The 20,089-nt window shown below is 45.0% G+C and overlaps 1 protein-coding gene across 1 annotated transcript in view; it reads right to left on the bottom strand.

Annotated features, from left to right (window-relative positions):
- The window catches only part of cltcl1 (clathrin, heavy chain-like 1), a 146,085-nt gene extending 126,563 nt beyond the window's left edge, over positions 1–19,522 (bottom strand). Inside the window, exon 1 of the mRNA XM_059943697.1 lies at positions 19,371–19,522. Coding sequence (XP_059799680.1) covers positions 19,371–19,448 — 78 coding nt within the window. The 5' untranslated portion in view covers positions 19,449–19,522. The remainder of the gene's footprint in view (positions 1–19,370) is intronic.
- Between the last annotated feature and the right edge of the window lie 567 nt (positions 19,523–20,089).

Below are 20,089 nucleotides of genomic sequence, written 5' to 3'. Positions count from 1 at the left end.
CAACATCTTTGTAAATCTCCTCTGCACCCTTTCTATGGCTTCCACATCCTTCGTGTAGTGAGGCGACCAGAACTGAGCACAGTACTCCAAGTGGGGTCTGACCAGGGTCCTATATAGCTGCAACATTACCTCTCGGCTCCTAAGTTCAATTCCACGAATGATGGAAGGCCAGTACACTGTATGCCTTCTTAACCACAAAGTCAACCTGCGCAGCTGCTTTGAGCGTCCTATGGACTCCCTAAGATCCCTCTGATCCTCCATACTGCCAAGATTCTTACCATTAATACTATATTCTGCCATCATATCTGACCTACCAAAATGAACCACTTCACACTTATCTGGGTTGAACTCCATCTGCTACTTCTCAGCCCAGTTTTGAATCCTATCAATGTTCCACTGTAACCTCTGACAGCCCTCCACACTATTCACAAAACCTCCAACCTTTGTGTCATCAGCAAACTTACTAACCCATCCCTCCACTTCCTCATCCAGGTCATTTATAAAAATCACAAAGAGTGAGGGTCCCAGAACAGATCCCTGAGGCACCACACTGGTCACTGACCTCCATGCAGAATATGACCCATCTACAACCACTCTTTGCCTTCTGTGAGCAAGCCAGTTCTGGATCCACAAAGCAATGCCCCCTTGGATGCCATGCCATCTTACGTTCTCAATAAGCCTTGCATGGGGTACCTTATCAAATGCTTTGCTGAAATCCATATACACTATATCTACTACTCTTCCTTAATCAATGTGTTTAGTCACATTCTCAAAAAATTCAATCAGGCTCGTAAGGCACGACCTGCCTTTGACAAAGCAATGCTGACTATTCCTAATCATATTATACCTCTCCAAATGTTTATAAATCCTGCTTCTCAGGATCTTCTCCATCAACTTACCAACCACTGAGGTAAGACTCACTAGTCTGTAATTCCCTGGGCTATCTCTTCTCTCTCTTGAATAAAGGAACAACATCCACAACCTCCTCCTTCGCCTCCCACTATATCCTGGGGTGCATCTCATCCGGTCCCGGTGACTTATCCTATGATACTTTCCGAAAGCTCCAGCACATCCTCTTTCTTAGTATCTACATGCTCAAGCTTTTCAGTCCGCTGCAAGTCATCACTACAATCACCAAGATCCTTTTCCATAGTGAATACTGAAGAAAAGTATTAATGAAGTACTGCTCTTTTCTTAGGTTCCATATACACTTCCCCCATCGCACTTGATAGATACAATTCTCTTAAGTCTTATCCTCTTGCTCTTCACATACTTGTAGAATGCCTTGGGGTTTTCCTTAATCCAGTCCGCCAAGGCCTTCACATGGCCCCTTCTGGCTCTCCTAATTTCCTTCTTAAGCTCCTTCCTGTTAGCCTTATAATCTTCTAGATCTCTAACATTACCTAGCTCTCTGAACCTTTTGTAAGCTTTTCTTTCCTTCTTAACTAGATTTATTACAGCCTTTGTACATCACGGTTCCTGTACCCTGCCATAACTTTCCTGTCTCATTGGAACATACCTATGCAGAACTCCACACAAATATCCCCGAATATTTGCCACATTTCTTCCGTACCTTTCCCTGAGAACATCTGTTCCCAATTTAAGCCTCCAATTTCCTGATAGCTTCATAATTTCCCTTACTCCGATTAAATGCTTTTCTAACTTGTCTGTTCCTATCTCTCTCCAATGCTATTGTAAAGGAGATAGAATTATGATCACTATCTCCAAAATGCTCTCCCACTGAGAGATCTGACACCTGACCGATACCATTTTCCAATACCAGATCAAATACAGCCTCTCCTCTTGTAGGCTGATCTACATAATGTGTCAAGAAACCTTCCTGAACACACCTAACAAACTCCACCCCATTTAAACTTCTCACTCTAGGGAGATGCCAATCAATATTTGGGAAATTAAAATCTCTCCTCACGACAACAACTCCATTGTTATTATTACACCTTTCCAGGAACTCTTTCCCTATCTGCTCCTCGATATCCCTGTTGCTATTAGGCAGCCTATAAAAAACGCCCAGTAAAGTTATTGACCCTTTCCTGTTCCTCACCTCCACCCACAAAGACTCTATAGACAATCCCTCCATGGCATCCGCCTTTCCTGTAGCTGTGACACTATCTCTGATCAACAGTGCCACACCCCCACCTCTTTTGCCTCTCTCCGTCCTTTCTGAAACATCTAAAACCCTGTACTTGAAGTAACCATTTGTGTCCCTGAGCCATCCAAGTCTCTGTAATAGCCACCATATCACATCTCTAAGAACTGATCCACACTCTAAGCACATCCACTTTGTTCACAACACTCCTTGCGTTAAAATAGACACATCTCAAACCTTAGGTCTCAGCGCGTCCCTTCTCTATCACCTGCCTATCCCACCCGCCCGCACTGTCTATAAGCTTTCTCTGTTTGTGAGCCAACCTCCTCTTCCCCAGCCTCTTCAGTTCAGTTCCCGTCCCCTAACAATTCTAGTTTAAACTCTCCCCAGTGGTCTTAGCAAACTTTCCCACCAGGATATTGGTCCCCCAAGATTCATGTGCAACCCATCCTTTTTGTAAGGTCACACCTGCCCCAAAAGAGGTCCCAATGATTCAGCGATCTGAATCACTGCCCCCTGCTCCAATCCCTCATCCACACATTTATCCTCCACTCCATTCTATTCCTATTCTAAATGTCGCATGACACAGGCAGTAATCCTAAAATTACTAACTTTGCGATCCTGCTTCTCAACTTCCTTCCTAACTCCTTGTAGTCTGTTTTCAAGACCTCTTCCCTTTTCTTACCTATGTCATTAGTACCAATATGTACCACGACCTCTGGCTGTTCTCCCTCCCACCATAGGATATCTTGGACGTGATCCGAAGCATCCTGGTCCCTGGTACCTGGGAAGCAAACTACCATCCGAATTTCTTTCCTGCGTGCACTGAATCACCTATCTGACCCCCTAACTATAGAATCCCCTATCAGTACTGCCTTCCTCTTCTGTTCCCTACCCTTCTGAGCCACAGGGTCAGACTCTGTGCCAGAGGCACAGCCACTGCCACTTCTCCAAGGTAGGCCGTCTCCCCCCCACCCCCCAAACAGTACTCAAACATACTTATTGTTCAAGGGGACAGCCACTAGGTACTCTCTAGTACCTGACTCGTCCCCTTCTGTGACCCACCTGCCTGTCTCCCGTGGCCCAGGTGCGACCACCTACATATAACTCCTCTCTATCACTTCCTTGCTCTCCCTGACCAAGCAAAGGTCATCGAGCTGCAACGTCAGTTCCCTAACTCGGTCCCTCAGGAGCTGCAGCTCGACACACCTGGTGCAGATATGGCTGTCCAGGAGGGTGGGAGACTCCAGCACACCCAACATCTGACACTGAGCACAGAAAACTGGCCTCACACACATACTACCTCCTTTCCGCAATTTACACAATTAAACCTACCTCGCCTCATCCCGTTACCATCTAAGCCCGTTGAGCCAAAGCCCCATCACTCTGCTGCCTGCTCCAACACTGCCCGCTGGATACGGCGGTCTTCCTTTTAAACCTTCCGTGCGAGAGGTTAAAAACTCCCTTCGCTCCAAAAAAAATCAGCTGTTCACTCGCAGCCTTCTTGCTCGAATTTATGTTCAAACAACAACCATCGCTAAAAATAATTTAAATCAGGTTTTGCACAGATTATAAATGTAGTTACTAGAATACTCTTATTTTAAAATGGAGGAATAGCAATAAAGCTCCAAATGTAACCAGCTGACATGGTCTCCACTGGTACATCTCATCTGTTTGACCATTTCACCTTGTGAAGCACTTTTCTCAACACAACAGAACCCCCTGAAGCCTTTACACAACCAGGCCAGAAAACATCAAGCAGCAAGAACTGATATATAGAACCATTTTCCTCCTGAATGAAAAGTTCCAGAACCTGAGCCTCTGTACCTCCCTCTGCAACTGGAACTCCGACTTCCTAAACAGAAGTCTGCGCACATTGAAAATAACATCTCCTCACTGACAATCAACACCGACACATCTCAAGGATGTGTGACTCACCCACTACACCCATGACTGTGTCTAGGCACAGGTCAAATGTCATCTATAAATTTGCTGACAACAGCTATCGTTGGTAGAATTTCAAAGGTGATGAAAGGGCTTACAGGAGTGAGATATACCAGCTAGCTGAGTGGTGTTGCAGTAACATACTTGCCCTCAGCGCAGTAAGACCAAAGAACTGATTGTGGAGTTCAGAAAGGGTTAGATGAGGGAGCACACACCAGTCCTCATAGAGGGATCAGAAGTGGAGAGAGTGAGCAGTTTCAAGTTCCTGGATGTCACTATCTATGAGGATCTATCCTGGACCCAACATATCGATGCAGTTACAAAGGTGGCTATATTTCGTTAGGAGTTTGACATGATGTGGTATGTCACCAAAGACATTTGCAAATTTCGACAGAGAGCATTCTAACTGGCAGCATCACTGTCTGGTTACCAGGACAGGGGACTACTGCAGAGAATTGTAAACTTTGTCAGCTCAAACATGGGCATTAGTCTCTGTAGTAAGTAGGACGTCTAAAAGGAGCAATGCCTCAAAAATGGTGGTGTTGTGGTGACCCACTTCCTAGTGCACTTGAACCGGCTCACAAATAGCCAGTGTGCCGGCATAAAGGCCAGTCCCAAAAGAGCACCAGGTCTGCTTCACTAACAAAGGGCAAAGCCTGCTGGGGATTGTGAATACGTGCCTCCTACGGCAACCGCGCCCGGGGAGGGTGGGATCAGGGAGGCTTTAAAGCAAGGCTGTGAAGTTCAAATAAATTATTTTTCTTTAACTGCAGTTTACCGACTCAGTGTTGTTCTTTTAGCGCTACATGTAGCACACCGCTACATCATCATTAAGGATTCCCTCCACCCAGGACATGCTCTCTTCTCATTGTTATCATCAGGTAGGAGGTACAGAAGCCTGAAGGCACACACTCAGTGATTCAGGAACAGCTTCTTCCCCACCACCATTGGATTTCTAAATGGACATTGAACTCGTGAACACTACCTCACTATTTTTTTGTTTCTATTTTTACACTACTTAATTATTCAATTTATATATATTTACTTTAATTCATGTTTTTCTGCATGATGGATTGTGTTGCTTTGCCGCAAAGACAACAAATTCCATGACACATGCTGGTGATATTAAACCTGATTCTGATTTCATTGCTAAAACAAGCCAATTACTTACTTAGCTTTAAAGAGCAAACACAAGGAAATCTGCAGATGCTGGAAATTCAAACAACAAACACAAAATGCTGGTGGAACACAGCAGGCCAGGCAGCATCTAGAAGGAGAAGCACTGTCGACATTTCGGGCCGAGACCCTTCATCAGGACTAACTGAAGGGAAAGATACTAAGAGATTTGAAAGCAGTGGGGGGAGGGGAAAATGTGAAATGATAGAAGACTGGAGGGGGTGGGATGAAGCTAAGAGCTGGAAAGGTGATTGACGAAAGTGATACAGAGCTGAAGAAGGGAAAGGATCATGGACGGGAGGCCTCCAGAGAAAGAAAGGGGGAGGGGAGCACCAGAGGGAGATGAAGAACAGGCAGAGTGATGGGCAAAGAGAGAGAAAAAAACAAACAGCTAAATATGTCAGGGATAGGGTAAGAAGGGGAGGAGGGACATTAACGGAAGTTAGAGAAGTCAATGTTCATGCCATCAGGTTGGAGGCTACCCAGCCGGTATATAAGATATTGTTCCTCCAACCTGAGCGTGGCTTCATCTTGATAGTAGAGGAGGCCATGTATAGACATATCAGAATGGGAATGGGACGTGGAATTAAAACGTGTGGCCACTGGGAGATCCTGCTTTCTCTGGAGGACTGAGCATAGGTCGGTAGCGAAATGGTCTCCCAGTCTGCGTCGGGTCTCACCAATATATAAAAGGTCATACCGGGAGCACCAGACACAGTATACCACACCAGCGTGGAATACATACAGTGTCCGGTGCTCCCGGTGTGGCCTTTTATATATTGGTAAGATCCGACTGTGTTCCACCAGCATTTTGTGTGTGTTACTTACTTGGTTTTACTGCTTATTTCTGGCTAAAGCAAGACGAGTGCAAAATTATTCTACTGGCCTCTCAGTTTGCCATCAGATAAGGCAAAATAAAGTGAAGGGATCTTTGTTACAATCCAGAAAAACCACAAATTTATTCCAAGTACAGAACAACCAGTCTGGAACACGAACCAAAAAAATTAGACTAGGTTACCAATTAAAATCTGCTATTTACAAATTTAAGTCACATTTCTGATGTAGAATGTGGAAGTCTAAATCAGCCTAAAGTAGTTTGCTAACCAACTTCGCCAAACCTCAAACCATAAGCATAGAGCAGAAAAATGAATTGTGGGTACCACAATTACCTTCCTTTGCCACGAATTTGGGAACTTCCCTGCCAAGTGGTTGCAAGTCACTTCTAATCCTAACCAGGTTACAAGTGCCTACTACTTTCATATCAACTATCACTTAGAAATGTCACCACCGCAATATGCCTCGGATTTGAACCTTAGCCAACCAGGCTGAGAAATACCATTTCCAACTTAAAAACAAAAACATACTCACGCTGGGCTAATCCAAAATACTGCAAGGCTGAAATCAGAATCAGGTTTAATATCACCAGCATATAGAAACACAGAAAACCTACAGCACAATACAGGCCCTTCGGCCCACAATGCTGTGCTGAAAATGTACTTACTTTAGAAATTACCTCGGGTTACCCATAGCCTTCTATTTTTCTAAGCTCCATGTACCTATTCAGGTGTCTCTTAAAAGACCCACCGTTCCCGTAGCCCATTCCACGTACCTACCACTCTCTGCATAGAAAACTTACCCCTGACATCTCCTCTCTACCTACTTCCAAACACTTTAAAACTGCCCTCTTGTGTTAGCCATTTCAGCTCCAGGAGAAAGCTTCTGACTATCCACATGTGCAATGCCCCTCATCATTTGACACACCTCTATCAGTTCACCTCTCATCCTCAAAGAAGGCCAAGTTCACTCAACTTATTCTCATAAAGCATGCTTCTCAATCCAGGCAACATCCTTGTAAATTTCATCTGCACCATTTCTATAGTTTCCACATCTTTCCTGTAGTGAGGCAACCAGAACTAAGCACAGTACTCCCAGTGGCAACGTCAACTCTCGGCTCCTAAATTCAATCCCACAGTTGATGGCCTTCTTAACCAGAGTCAACCTGTGCAGCAGCTTAGTGTCCTATGAACTCAGACCCCAACATCCCTCTGCTCTTACACACTGCCAACAGTCTTACCATTAATACTATATTCTACCATATTTTACCTACCAAAATGAACCACTTCACATTATCTGGGTTAAACTCCATCTGCCACTTCTCAGCCCAGTTTTGCATCCTATCAATGTCCCACTGTAACCTCTGACAGCCCTCCACACTATCCATGACACCTCCAACCTTTGTGTCATCAGCAAATTTACTAACACATCCCTCTACTTCCTCATCCAGATCATTTACAAAAATCTCAAAGAGAAGGGGCCCCAGAACAGATCCCTGAGGCACACCACTGGCCACCAATCTCCATGCAGAATATGACCTGTCTACAACCACTCTTTGCCTTCTGTGAGCAAGCCAATTCTGGATCCACAATATGTTGTGAAATTTGTTAACTCTGCAGCAGCAATAGAATGCAATACATAAGGAAAAAAACATAAATTACACTAATATATTAAATACCTAAATTAAATTAGTGCAAAATAATTTTTTTTAAACATTCATGGGTTGAATATCCATTCAGAAATCGGATGACAGAGGGGATAAGAAGCTGTCCCTGGATTGTTGAGTGTGCACCTTCGGGCTTCTGTACCTCCTTCCTGACGTTAACAATGAGAAGAGGTATTGTCCAGGGTGGTGGTGTCCTTAATGATGAACGGCACCTTACTGAGGCCTTGCTCCTTGAGGATATCTGGATACTATGGAGGCTAGTTCCCATAATGAATGAAGGGGGGGGGGGGCGTGGAAAAAGTATTCCACAAAGGTCAAATATACATTTGTCATTCAACCATAAATATGAATATAGCCAAATGAAATGCCATTCCTTTGTGAAACACAGAACCAATGCAGCACATAATTATGTTAGCAGAAAAGCATACATCTACAAAGAAATGTATGATGTAATAACATGGTCCAGGTCCTGAATGTCATGGCCTGTAGATTGATGGTGCATTGCAGTTGTCCTGGAAACACGATTCTGCAAGAACACTTTCTGGTTAACTAACCTTGGATGAATGGGCCCAGATATTGCTTATATACCATCCCTAGCAACCTTGCCAGTTTGGGCAAAGATGCAAGACTAATCCCCTTCTACTCCCTGCTGAAAGGGTGGTGGAAGCAGACCCTTTAATTATCTTTAACTGGAGAAGTAGATAGATACACAGGGTAAAATGCCACCATGGGTAAATGTTGTGAAAATGACAGTACCACCAGATCCTAAGCACAAGATTCATGATGAAGAGTCTCGGTTTGAAATGTCGACTCTTCATTCCACACCATTGATGCTGCCTGACCTGCCAAGTTCCTCCAGCATTTTCTGTGTACAATCAAATCAACCTGGACCCTATTATATGACTGACTGACTAGATGGGCCACATTGCCTACTCCTGCTCCCAATTCATTTGTAAATGATATCTAAAAAAGTAGACACTTGAAGATAATGATGGCTGACCTGCTGAGTTTCTCCAGCATTTTGTGTGTCACTTGTAGAGAAGATAGCTTCTTGGAAGGATTTTTTGACCTTCCCAAATCAGAACGGTTAAACAGATGAAATGGAACCAATGAGACATCAAGAGCACCCCCACTATGTCAAAGGTAGATTTAATATCAGAGTATGCATACCACATACAAACTGAAATTCTTACTCTTCATTTTCAATCTTTAACTTGTGCTTAAAAGAGCCAGTAACTGAACAGCTTTCCAAGTTAACAGTTAGTATCGTAAAACTCAGCACAAGCAGCAACACAATGTACAGCAAACAAGCCATTCATCCTCTCATACCAGTTCTATCATTCAGTATTATTTTTAACCTCAGCACTGGCTTCATGAGCTAACCTCAGTTGCCTTAATATGCAGTCCTTCTCAGAAGTACTCAAACCTGAGTATAATAGATTCATTACCCTCTCATTTAAGCATCATTCACCTGTCACAAAGAGCCAATGCTTTAACGTTGTAGTTTTAGCTTCAGACTCCAGACAGGTGAAACGTCAACCATGCATCTACCCAGCCGGAATTCTGCATGTTTTAATGAGGCCATTTCATTCCTAGAGGGGGAAGTAATATGCAGGGAAGAAAAGGTAAAAGGTCACAAAGGAGAAAAAAGAGGGGGTGGAATTTGTTTTCAAGAAATAGATATTCATGCCATCAAGTTGGAGGCTACAAAACATAATACAAGGTGTTGCTCCTCCACCCTGAGGGTGGCACAAGAGACAGCTATGGACCAACATATTGGAACAGGAATGGGAACCAGAATGAAAATGTTTGACCACTGGGAAGTCCCACTTGTAGCAAATGGTGAGGAAGTGCTTGACAAAACGGTCCCCTAATTTACGACAGGTCCTATCAATGTAGTAGAGGCTGCATCAGGAGCATCAGATTGATTTTCATATCGGAAATCAATCTGGTGACGGTTGCTGCACTTGCTCTAATGCAAGCATACCCCGCACACAACTTTCCAGGTACAGTCTCACCCATGCCCTATATAATGTCACCAGGACACCTTTACTCCTGAAGAGTACAAGACTCCTACCTCCATTCTAACAACTTTCTACAGCAGCATCAAGACCATCCTGCATGGCTGCTTCATTGCATGGTATGGAAACCCTACTGAAGATGGGAAAAATTGCTGAGAGGATCACTGCAGTCTTCCTCCTTCCTATTTTGTGATATTTACCAGGAGGGTTGCAGACAAAAGGCCCAAAGTATAGTTGAGGATCCCTACCATCCACTCCCACAATCTCCTTGACCCAATATCAACGAGGAGATACAGAAGTATCAGGGCTAGGACTGCCAGAGTAGGTAACAGCTTCTTCTCCCAGGCCGTGAGACTAATGAATACCCTGCCACCACCGAGGTCTTGTCATTAGGACAGTGAGCTGTTTACTATTTGCCTGTGTTGCACATTGCATGCAATTTTAATTATTTGTTTTATTGAGATACAGCACAGAATACAGCATTCTGGCCCTTCCAGCCTCACTGCCTACAATCCCAATTCAACCCTAGCCTAATCACAGGACAATTTACAATGACCAATTAACTACCAATTGTTACATCTTTGGACAGTGGGAGGAAACTGGAGCACCCAGAGGAAATCCACGCAGCTAACATATAAAGTCTTTACAGGCAGTGGCAGAAACTGAACCCAAGTCGCTGATACTGTAAAGGGTTATGCTAATGACTATAAGACCCCTACTCAAAATGCTAGAGACACTCAGAAACTTGATCAAGATTCCAGCATTTCCAGAAACTCATGTGTTAACGATCACATACTGCCTGCTGCCACCTTAATCGGTGGCTGCAACTGCACACTACCGCCGCTTTGCCCACAAGGACATCCAGAAATCTTTAAGCAGAAACATGTTTTCATTCTCACTATAGCATTTAGAGTAAAGATGACCTCACATTTTTCTGCTTTATATCCCATCTGTAGCATTCAACCTGTCCGTTGCCCCCTGAAACCTTGCTGCATTTTCTTCAGTGGCACTAGTTTTGTATTCTTGTCACAGCTTTTCACTGAAGGTACCTACTAAAATGCTGGAGACAGGATTAATAAATAGCTTGTCTCCAATCTATCAAAGCAGACATGTATCCTCAGCATTTTCACCGAGTGCTCGTAGGCGTTGTTGAAAGATGCAGCAAATAACAGTAATTTACCTATCAAAAGGAAGGATGTAAATAGGATTGAAAGAGTAGAGAAAATTTAGAAAGATGTTGCCAGGACTTGAGGACCTGAGTTATAATGAAAGATTGAATAGGTTAAGACTATTTCTGAAAGGAGGTTTGATAGAGGTATTCAAAATTATTGGAGGTATAGATAGGGTAAAGATAGGGTATAGATAGGCTTTTTCCACCGAGCAATACACACAACGTGCTGGCAAAATTCAGGTCAGGCAGTACCTGTGGGGGAGAAAAGTAAACAGTTGACATTTTGGGTTGAGACCCTTCATTAGAACTGAGAAGAGAGAGGTCAGAATAAGGAGGTGGGGGCAGGGGAGGAAGGAGTGCCTGCTGATAAGTGAAAGCAGGGGGGGAGGTGAAGTAAAAAGCTGGAAAGTTGATGAAAGAGACAAAGGGTTGGAGAAGCAGGAATCTGATAGGAGAGGACAGAAGGCCATGGAAGAAAGGCAACTGGAAGACCACCAGAGAGGCGATGTGCAGATAAGGAAGTGTGTGAGGGAAACAAGAATGTGGAATGGTGAAGGAGAGGAGAGGGTAAAATTACCAGAAGCTTGAGAAATCAATGTTCATGCTATCAGGTTGGAGGCTACCCAGATGGAATACAATGCGTTGCTTCTCTAACCCAAGTGTGATCTCAACATTGCAGTAGTACTAAGAGGCTGACATGTCACAATGGGAATGGGAAGTAAAATTCAAATGGGTAGCCACTGGGAGATCCCACTTTTTGTGGTGGATACAGTGAAGGTGCTTGATGAAACAGTCTCCCAATACCGAAAGGGTGGGCTACAACTAGAAGTCATGGGCCAAACATGAGAGGTGAAAAGTTTAAGGGGAATTTGAAGATCAACTTCTTCACTCAGAGGGTGGTGAGTGAAGCAAGCTCGATGTCAACATTTAAGAAAAGTTTGGATAAGTACATGGATGGCAGGGATATGGAGGGCTATGGTCCCCGTGCAGGTCGATGGGAGTAGCTGGTTAAATGGTTCGGCGCAGACTGGGGATGGGCCCAAGGGCCTGTTTCTGTGCTTTTCTATGACTATTACAAATGCACTCACAATAAGAAATCCAGCACCATGTAAATTGTATTCTTTCATTTCTCAAGACTTTATACCATACACCAACAAATAAACCAACCAGATGTACGTTTGCAACCACTGTCCAGTAAATTTACAATTCACTGTTGATTGACCAGTTTGACCCATAGAGATTACATTGGAAAAAATTCAACATCTAGACAAGTAGCAGATCTGGAACAATATGAATTGGCCAATGTTGCTTCACACAGAATGAAGGGGAATTCTACTGAAACTTCGAAGATTCCAAGCGGGCAAGACAGGGTGAATGTTGAGATGATTCCAACATCTTTTCAACTGAGCAGCATAATAGTGTGGTGGTTAGCAACCCTTAACAGCACCAGATGTAAAAAGGAGGTTCGATTCTCACCGCTGCAAGGAATTTGTATTGTCTCCCTTTGACCATGCTGCTCCAAAGAAAACAATCCAAGTTTATCCAGCCTCTCTCGATAGAACATGTCCTCCAAACCTAGCAGGATCCTGGTAGACCTCTTCTGCTCCCTCTCCAAAGCCTCAACATACCTCCTATAGTGGGGTGACCAGAAATGTATGCAATACTCCAGACATGGCCTAACAGACTTTTATAAAGTTGCAACACAACATCTTGACTTTTGAACTCAATGCCTTGACTAATAAAAACATTCCACAAGCCACCCTATCGGCCTGTGTAGCCACTTTCATGGAGCTATGAACTTGGATACCAGGATCACTCTGCTCAGCAAAACTGTTAAGGGTCTTGCTCTTAATAATGTACTGTCTCCTTGTATTTGCTCTACATTTATCTGAGTTAAACTCCATCTGCCATTTCTCGGTTAGTAAGTTGTCGGCAGGCCAGAAGCGCGGCCACTATTGCGGGTTGTCCCAAGTACAATCCTCGCTGATTAGATTTGAAGCAAACAATGCATTGTGCTGTATGTTTCTATGTACAAGTGAAAATTAAAGCTAATCTATGAAAATAGTGGGAGAATCCAGAAGCAGTCACATTATTAGAGGCCGTCAAGTCTCAATCCCAGAAAATGAAGGGCTACTTGAAACAGGCACAGAAGGATTAGGTTTATTATTTATTGAGATACTACACAAAATAGGCCCATCTGACCCTCTGAGCCACACTGCCCAGCAATCCACATTTAACTCTTGCCTCATCGTGGGACAATCTGCAGTGACCAATTAATCTACTGGTTGGACTACATGTCTTTGGACTGTGGGAGGAAACTGGAGCACCTAGAGGAAACCTACACAATCACATGAAGAATTTGTAAATCCTTTACAGGCAGCAGCTGGTATTGAACCCTGGTTGCCTGTACTATAAAGTGTTGTGCTCACCACTAAGCTACTGTGCCACCTTATATGGTCATGAAATTGGGAACACCCTTCACCCACCTATAACTGTAAACCAAAGGGAATAACTTCACTCAGTTTCACTTGCCACATTTTTGAAATGTTCCCACAATCTATGGACTCACTTTTAAAAACTCATCTCATATTCTTGATATATAGATCTACGATTTATTTTATTTCTTACATCCATCTCACAACATGAGGGAGGAAAAACCTTTATGTTGCGTCTCTGTTGCAAAGTACAAGCAATAGGAAGGGAAATGTGGGAGGGGTTGCCCCAACATTAAAATTGTTTATGTAATTGTTTTGTATACATGTACAAGCAGACACACAATCAGATAAATATACAGTCAGATATGCAATCAGATTAATATGTATTAATAAATTTGCTGGCCTGGTGAAAGAAGTTGTCTTGTTATTAATGCTGCGGTACCATTTACCAGGCGGAAGCAGCTGAAACAGTTTGTAGTTGGGGTGGCTGGAGTCCCTGATGATCCTCCAGGCCTTTTATGCACCTGCTGCTGTAAATGTCCAGAACAGAGGAAAGTTCACATCCACAGATGTGCTGGGCTGCCTGCACCACTCTCTGCAGTGCCCTGCGATTGAGGGCAGTACAGTTCCCGTACCAGGCGGTGACACCAGGGGCTCTCGATGGTGCCCCTGTAGGAAGTCCTGAGGATTTAGGGACTAATGCTAAACCTCTTCAGCCATCTGAGGTGAAAGAAGCACCATTGTGCTTTTTTCACCACATAACTGGTATGTTCAGTCCAGGTGAGATCCTCAGAGATGAGTAAACCAAGGAACTTGAAAAAGCTCACCCTCTCAATTATAATCCCATTGACATCAACAGGGGCTAGCCTGTCTCCATTCCTCCTGTAGAGGGAGAAATTGTTTTCTTGGCACCACTGTGTCAGGGAGTTGACTTCTCCTCTGGAAGCTGTCTGATCATTGTTGGAAATAGTATCATGTCATCTACAAACTTAATCACCGTTGTGTATAGCAAGTAGTGGAGGGGGCTCAGGACACAGCTCTGGGAGGCTCCTGTGTTGGGAGTCAGAAGTGAGGGAGCCCATCCTTACCACCTGCCGTCAATCTGACAGGAAGTCGAGGATCCAGCTGCACAAGGCAGGGTGCAGGCAGAGGTCTCTAAGCTTCTTGTCGAGCCTGGGGGAGGAGGAAGATTATGGCGTTGACTGCTGAACTGTAGTCCAAGAGCAGCATTCAATCATAAGTATCCCTCCTCTACAGGTGAGTGAGGACGGCGTGTCGTGCTGTGGGTATTGCATCGTCTGTTAATCAGATGTGTCGGTAGGTGAATTGTAGGGGGTCCATGGGTGGTAGCATGCTGCAGATGTAGACCTCGACCAGCCTCAATCATATTTGCTTATGATTGAGGTGAGTGTGACAGGACACCAATCATTCAGACATGCTCCCTTGGTTTTCCTTGTTGCTTATTTATTGTTTTTTCTTTTTGTATTAGCAGTTTGTCATCTTCCGCATTCTGTTTGAAAGCCCGAGCTGCGTTCTTTCATTGATTCTGTTACGATTATCATTCTACAGATTTATTGCGTTTGCCCACAAGAAAAGTCACAGAGTTGTATATGGTGAAATACAAGTACTGTGATAATAACATTTATCTTGAACTGTAATTTAGACATCTCTACTATGGGCAAAGTCTCCTTGATTCTCTCCTATCACTACCCCTCTACTCTGTGCACTTTCCACAGATCCTGTTACCTGACTGCCTCTCTGGGTTCAAGCTTAATCTTCACAACCTAGCTGGCAAAGTGCTATAGGCCACACCTTGACCACACAGCAGTTGGCATAATGCTATTACAGCTCAGAGTGGAGCTCAGAACTCCATTCTAATTTCAATTGTAAGATGAAGAAGGGTCTCAGTCCGAAATGCCAACTCTGTTCCTCTCCATTGATGCTGTCTGACCTGCTGAGTTCCTCCAGCGTTGTGTGTGTGATGCTTTGGATTTATAGCACCTGCAGACTTTATCATGTTTGTCATCTGTAACAAGTCAGTGAGTCCTCTCTGTGAAATATGTGGGTTTCCTCCCAAGGTCCACAGACATACCAGTCAGCAGGTTAATTGTTCATTGCAAATTGACCCGTGATTAGTCTAGGGATTAATCTAATTAATTAGCCTAATCGGGGCTGCTGGACATCACAGCTCGAAGGGCTTGTTTCACACTTTATCCCAAATAAATGGAATGAACCATTGCCATGATTAGATCACCCTTTCTCAGAATTTGTTGCTCATCATTTCTACACAGTCAAAGAATTATTTACAAAAGCGTATTAATATTCAACACAACTACACTCATTCAATTTAAGGGCAGGACTGTATGGAGATTGTGACTAGCAGAAGACACCAAAGAAACAGGACCTTTGACCCAGAGATCATGACGACCACTGGTTTTGCAATCTAGCATGTCCAAAGTTACCAGGTTGTTGATATAGTGAACCTTTCCACTATTGCCCCAGTTACCAACTAGACGTGCCTGTCTATGGTGTTGCAATAGGATGACTACTCAGTTAAAGGTCAAAGTTTAATGTTACATGACAACCTAGTAAAGACACGTTAAGGATGAACCATTGAATTTAAGTTTCTGATTTGAACGTGAGGACCAAAATTCAAATACAAATATTTGAAATTACAATGATCATTTTTGTTTAAAACACTGCCTTGTAACTGTGAAATGAAAATTCAATTCATATATTCACAGATGCTGATCATTTAAATGTTTGTGACATCTTATAACCCAATCAATAAACACTGCAACAAATACACAGGGGGTCGTGACAAGTGATGGAGGGAAGATTTAAGGCCAGACAAACTCCAGTGATGATTCAGTGGTGTGGACACAATTTTTGCACAATTCAAACCCTGTACTGGAAAGTGCAAATTTAGCTACAATATAACCAGTGAGAATTATGAAACTCTAGGATTCATCATAAAGACTATAAAGGCTGACAAGACAAGACACCACTGAGCACAGCTACATGAAATGCTATGGCAGGGAGGCAGTATCAACAACTAGGCCATACTCTCTTCCGAGGACTGCAGGACCCCTCAACCTTCAGGCTCTTGAATCAGAGGAGAAAACTTCATTCACCCCATCACTGAACTGCTCCAACTATGGACTCACTTTTAGGAATTCTTCACATCTCATGTTCTCGATATTTAATGGGCTTTTCCCCCTCCCTATTTGCACAGTTTGTCTTTAACAATAAATTTACTTTGAACTTTTTGAGATCTAAAACCAAGATAACACACACAAAACAACTCAGCAGGTCAGGCAGCATCTATGGAAATAAATAGTCAGACGACATTTTGGGCTGATACCCTTACTGAGAAAAAAGATGCCAGAATAAATGAGGATGTCTGCTTGTGGCTGCTAAGTATGGAAAAATAGACTGTAACTGCTTTTCCACAGTGGGTCTTGGAAGTCTTGGCACCATTACCATAAGTAAATCTGGCTTTGCCAGTTTGCAGGGCTGTCAGAGGTCAAGAGACGCTCACCACTGAAGGTACATCTCTCATAATGTTTGCACAGTACAAACAGCATACCCCACACTGGAACAAAACAATCATTAGCACCACAACCATTAGAAATAATTGTTTTTAAGAAGGGATCAAAGAAACTTTAAGCAAGTTTAATAACTACTTCAAATGTACAGTACTGTGCAAAAGTCTTGGGCACATATATATAGTTAGGGTGTATGAGAATTTTGCTTAGTACTGTATATTGGTTAAAATAGGGCAGCTGGGAAACAGAGAAAAAGGTATTTCCATTCCCGTTCCGTCAATTGATGGCCTCCTTTTGTGCCAAGATGAGGCCACTCTCAGGGTGGAGAGTACCCTTACCGCCCAGCCTTCTTCCTTTAACTCTCCTTCTCCCCAAACCCAATAACTCCCATCCCCGTCTACCCCTCCTGACTCTTCCCCGTTCTGATACCCTCCCTACACTCCCCTCTCCCCAAGTCTCCCGTTCTGATACCCTCCCTACACTCCCCTCCCCATTTCCCGTCTCCCATTCTGATACCCTCCCTACACTACCCCCTTACCGCCCAGCCTTTAACTCTCCTTCTCCCCAAACCCAATAACTCCCATCCCCGTCTACCCCTCCTGACTCTTCCCCGTTCTGATACCCTCCCTACACTCCCCTCTCCCATTCTGATACCCTCCCTACACTACCCCCTTACCGCCCAGCCTTTAACTCTCCTTCTCCCCAAACCCAGTAACTCCCATCCCCGTCTACCCCTCCTGACTCTTCCCCGTTCTGATACCCTCCCTACACTCCCCTCTCCCCAAGTCTCCCATTCTGATACCCTCCCTACACTCCCCTCTCCCATTCTGATACCCTCCCTACACTCCCCTCTCCCCATTTCCCGTCTCCTGATACCCTCCCGACACTCCCCCTCCCCATTTCCCAAGTCTCCCATTCTGATACCCTCCCTACACTCCCCTCTCCCCATTTCCCAAGTCTCCCATTCTGATACCCTCCCTACATCTTTTATTCTGTCTGGGTACCTGCCAACCTGATGGCACAAAATGGTGAACAAAATTTCCCACCACCTACCTCTATTCCCCACTCTGACCTCTTATCACTTGCCCAAGTCCACTCCTCCTCCCCTTTCTCCTATCCTATCAGATTCCAGCCACTGACCCTTCCCACCTGCCTGGCTTCACCTATCACCTTCGAGCTGTCCTTTTTCCTCCACCACCCCCCCCCCACTAATTTATTCTGGGAACTTCCCCTTCCCTCAATTTTGAAGGGTCTTGGCCCAAAACACAGACTGTTTACTCTTTTCCATAAATGCTGCCAGACCTGCTGAGTTCCTCTAACATTATACTGTACATATAAATGCTTAAAACTTTTGCAGTATTGTACCTGTCCTGTATTTCCTTATTGTTTAATTCAATGGCTTGGAAGGTGAGACGGGCAAGTTAGAAATTCATCCAATTAAAGTGCATTTGCAGAAACAAACAGCATGCCACTGGCTCTGTGCAGAAGGGTAACACCAAACATCTATCCTCGCAAAGAAGTGAGTAACCTTTCACCAGATTATCCCCAAGAGATTAAACATCTGCAGGGAATAAATCAACTGCTGCAACTATTGACCCTGGTTGGGCAGGCAGATGGGGGGGGGGGGGGGGTGGGGAAGACTCTCATCAGCACAATACACCAGTCTATTGCAATATAAAGAGGACAATTAGCCCTCATTTTGCCCCTAAAACAGATTAGCAACCAAGAAAATTGGGTGTGGGGGTCATCAGTGATTAACCCAAGGCTTGAAGATGGGAAGTGCTGGTGGGAATAAATTTACAGTACCATTCCCTCAATCCCCAGACCCCCTTTACTCCTTCGCGTCCCTCCTGACACAATAACTCCTATTCCCCAGTGCCCCTCCACCCTGACCCTCTCCCATCCTGATACCCTCCCTACACTACCCCCTTACTGCCCAGCCTTCTTCTTTCAACTCTCCTTCTCCCCAAACCCAATAACTCCCATCCCCGTCTACCCCTCCTGACTCTTCCCCGTTCTGATACCCCCTACACTCCCAACTCCCCAAGTCTCCCATTCTGATACCCTCCCTATACTCTCCCCTTCCAAGTGCCCACACCGACCCAATAACTCCCGTTCTCCTCCACTGCCTCAATCCCCAACCGGCCCCCTTGTTCCTCCACTGAGCCAATAACTCGCGTTCCCCTTCACCTGACTCTTTCCCTATCCTCCCCTTACCCCTACCGGCCCTCTTCCCTTCCCCCCGACCCAATAACCCCCATTCCATGAATCCTTTTTCATGCCCACCTACCCACTCACTCCCCGTCCCTCCTCTCTCCCACCGTCCCGTACCCCAGAGTCGGGCTGCAGCCCCAGCTAGGCCGCGGTTGCTTAACAACCAGCCCCAGCGCCCCCCACCCACTCACTCATCCACCACCCCTTCCCACCCCAAGGCGCAGCGCGCATGTGTCGTGACACTAGCCGCCCACCTGCAGGTGCTCCTGGAAGCGGATGGGCAGAATCTGTGCCATGTTGGTCGCCGGAGTGCCCGCGGGGCTCCACACCATCGGCAAGCTCGCCCCTCCACGGTCCAGCTGTAGACCCCCACTGCGCAAGCGCCAGACCTCTCCAGCCGGCTCCAACAGCGCAGGCGCCGGAGGCACCGGCCGCTCACGTCACTCACACAGACTGACGCCGCCGTACACCCAATCGTTGGACCGGATAGTGGAATTGGCTCCCAACCACTCCGCCAGAAACAAACCAATCCGTGCCCAAAGAAGGCGGTACCACCGTGAAGGTATTTATGATCACATGATACAGACCGGCTCTGGTGCTACAACCTGCCGGGATATCTTCATCCGCTAGCATCCAGTAGTTCCCAAGAAATACATGTGTTTATCCGCTGGAAAGTGGATATGTTAGTCACATGGACCGCTATATCCTACTTTGAGGTTATGTCAGATAATAAGGGCCTGTTTTCCCCATCAAGTTGTTGCTTTAGCTCTTTTGTTTAGTGTTGGATGTTTTGTATGGGGGCTGTATCCGTCCGCCTGCTGCAGACTGCCTGGTCACGACACGTGACCCCCTCGTGTCCCGGGGGGAGCGTGATGCAGCAGGAATTTCTCCCGCTGACTCTGACATGCCTCTCACATACACAACCCCCGAGCTTCCAGCCTCATTTCCCTGCAGCAAGTCAACCAGAGTGCTG

The sequence above is a fragment of the Hypanus sabinus genome, chromosome 18 (assembly GCF_030144855.1).
Source record: "Hypanus sabinus isolate sHypSab1 chromosome 18, sHypSab1.hap1, whole genome shotgun sequence".
NCBI lineage: Eukaryota > Metazoa > Chordata > Chondrichthyes > Myliobatiformes > Dasyatidae > Hypanus > Hypanus sabinus.
Note: the sequence above shows the minus strand (reverse complement) of the source record. Positions and strands in the feature narration are given on the sequence as shown.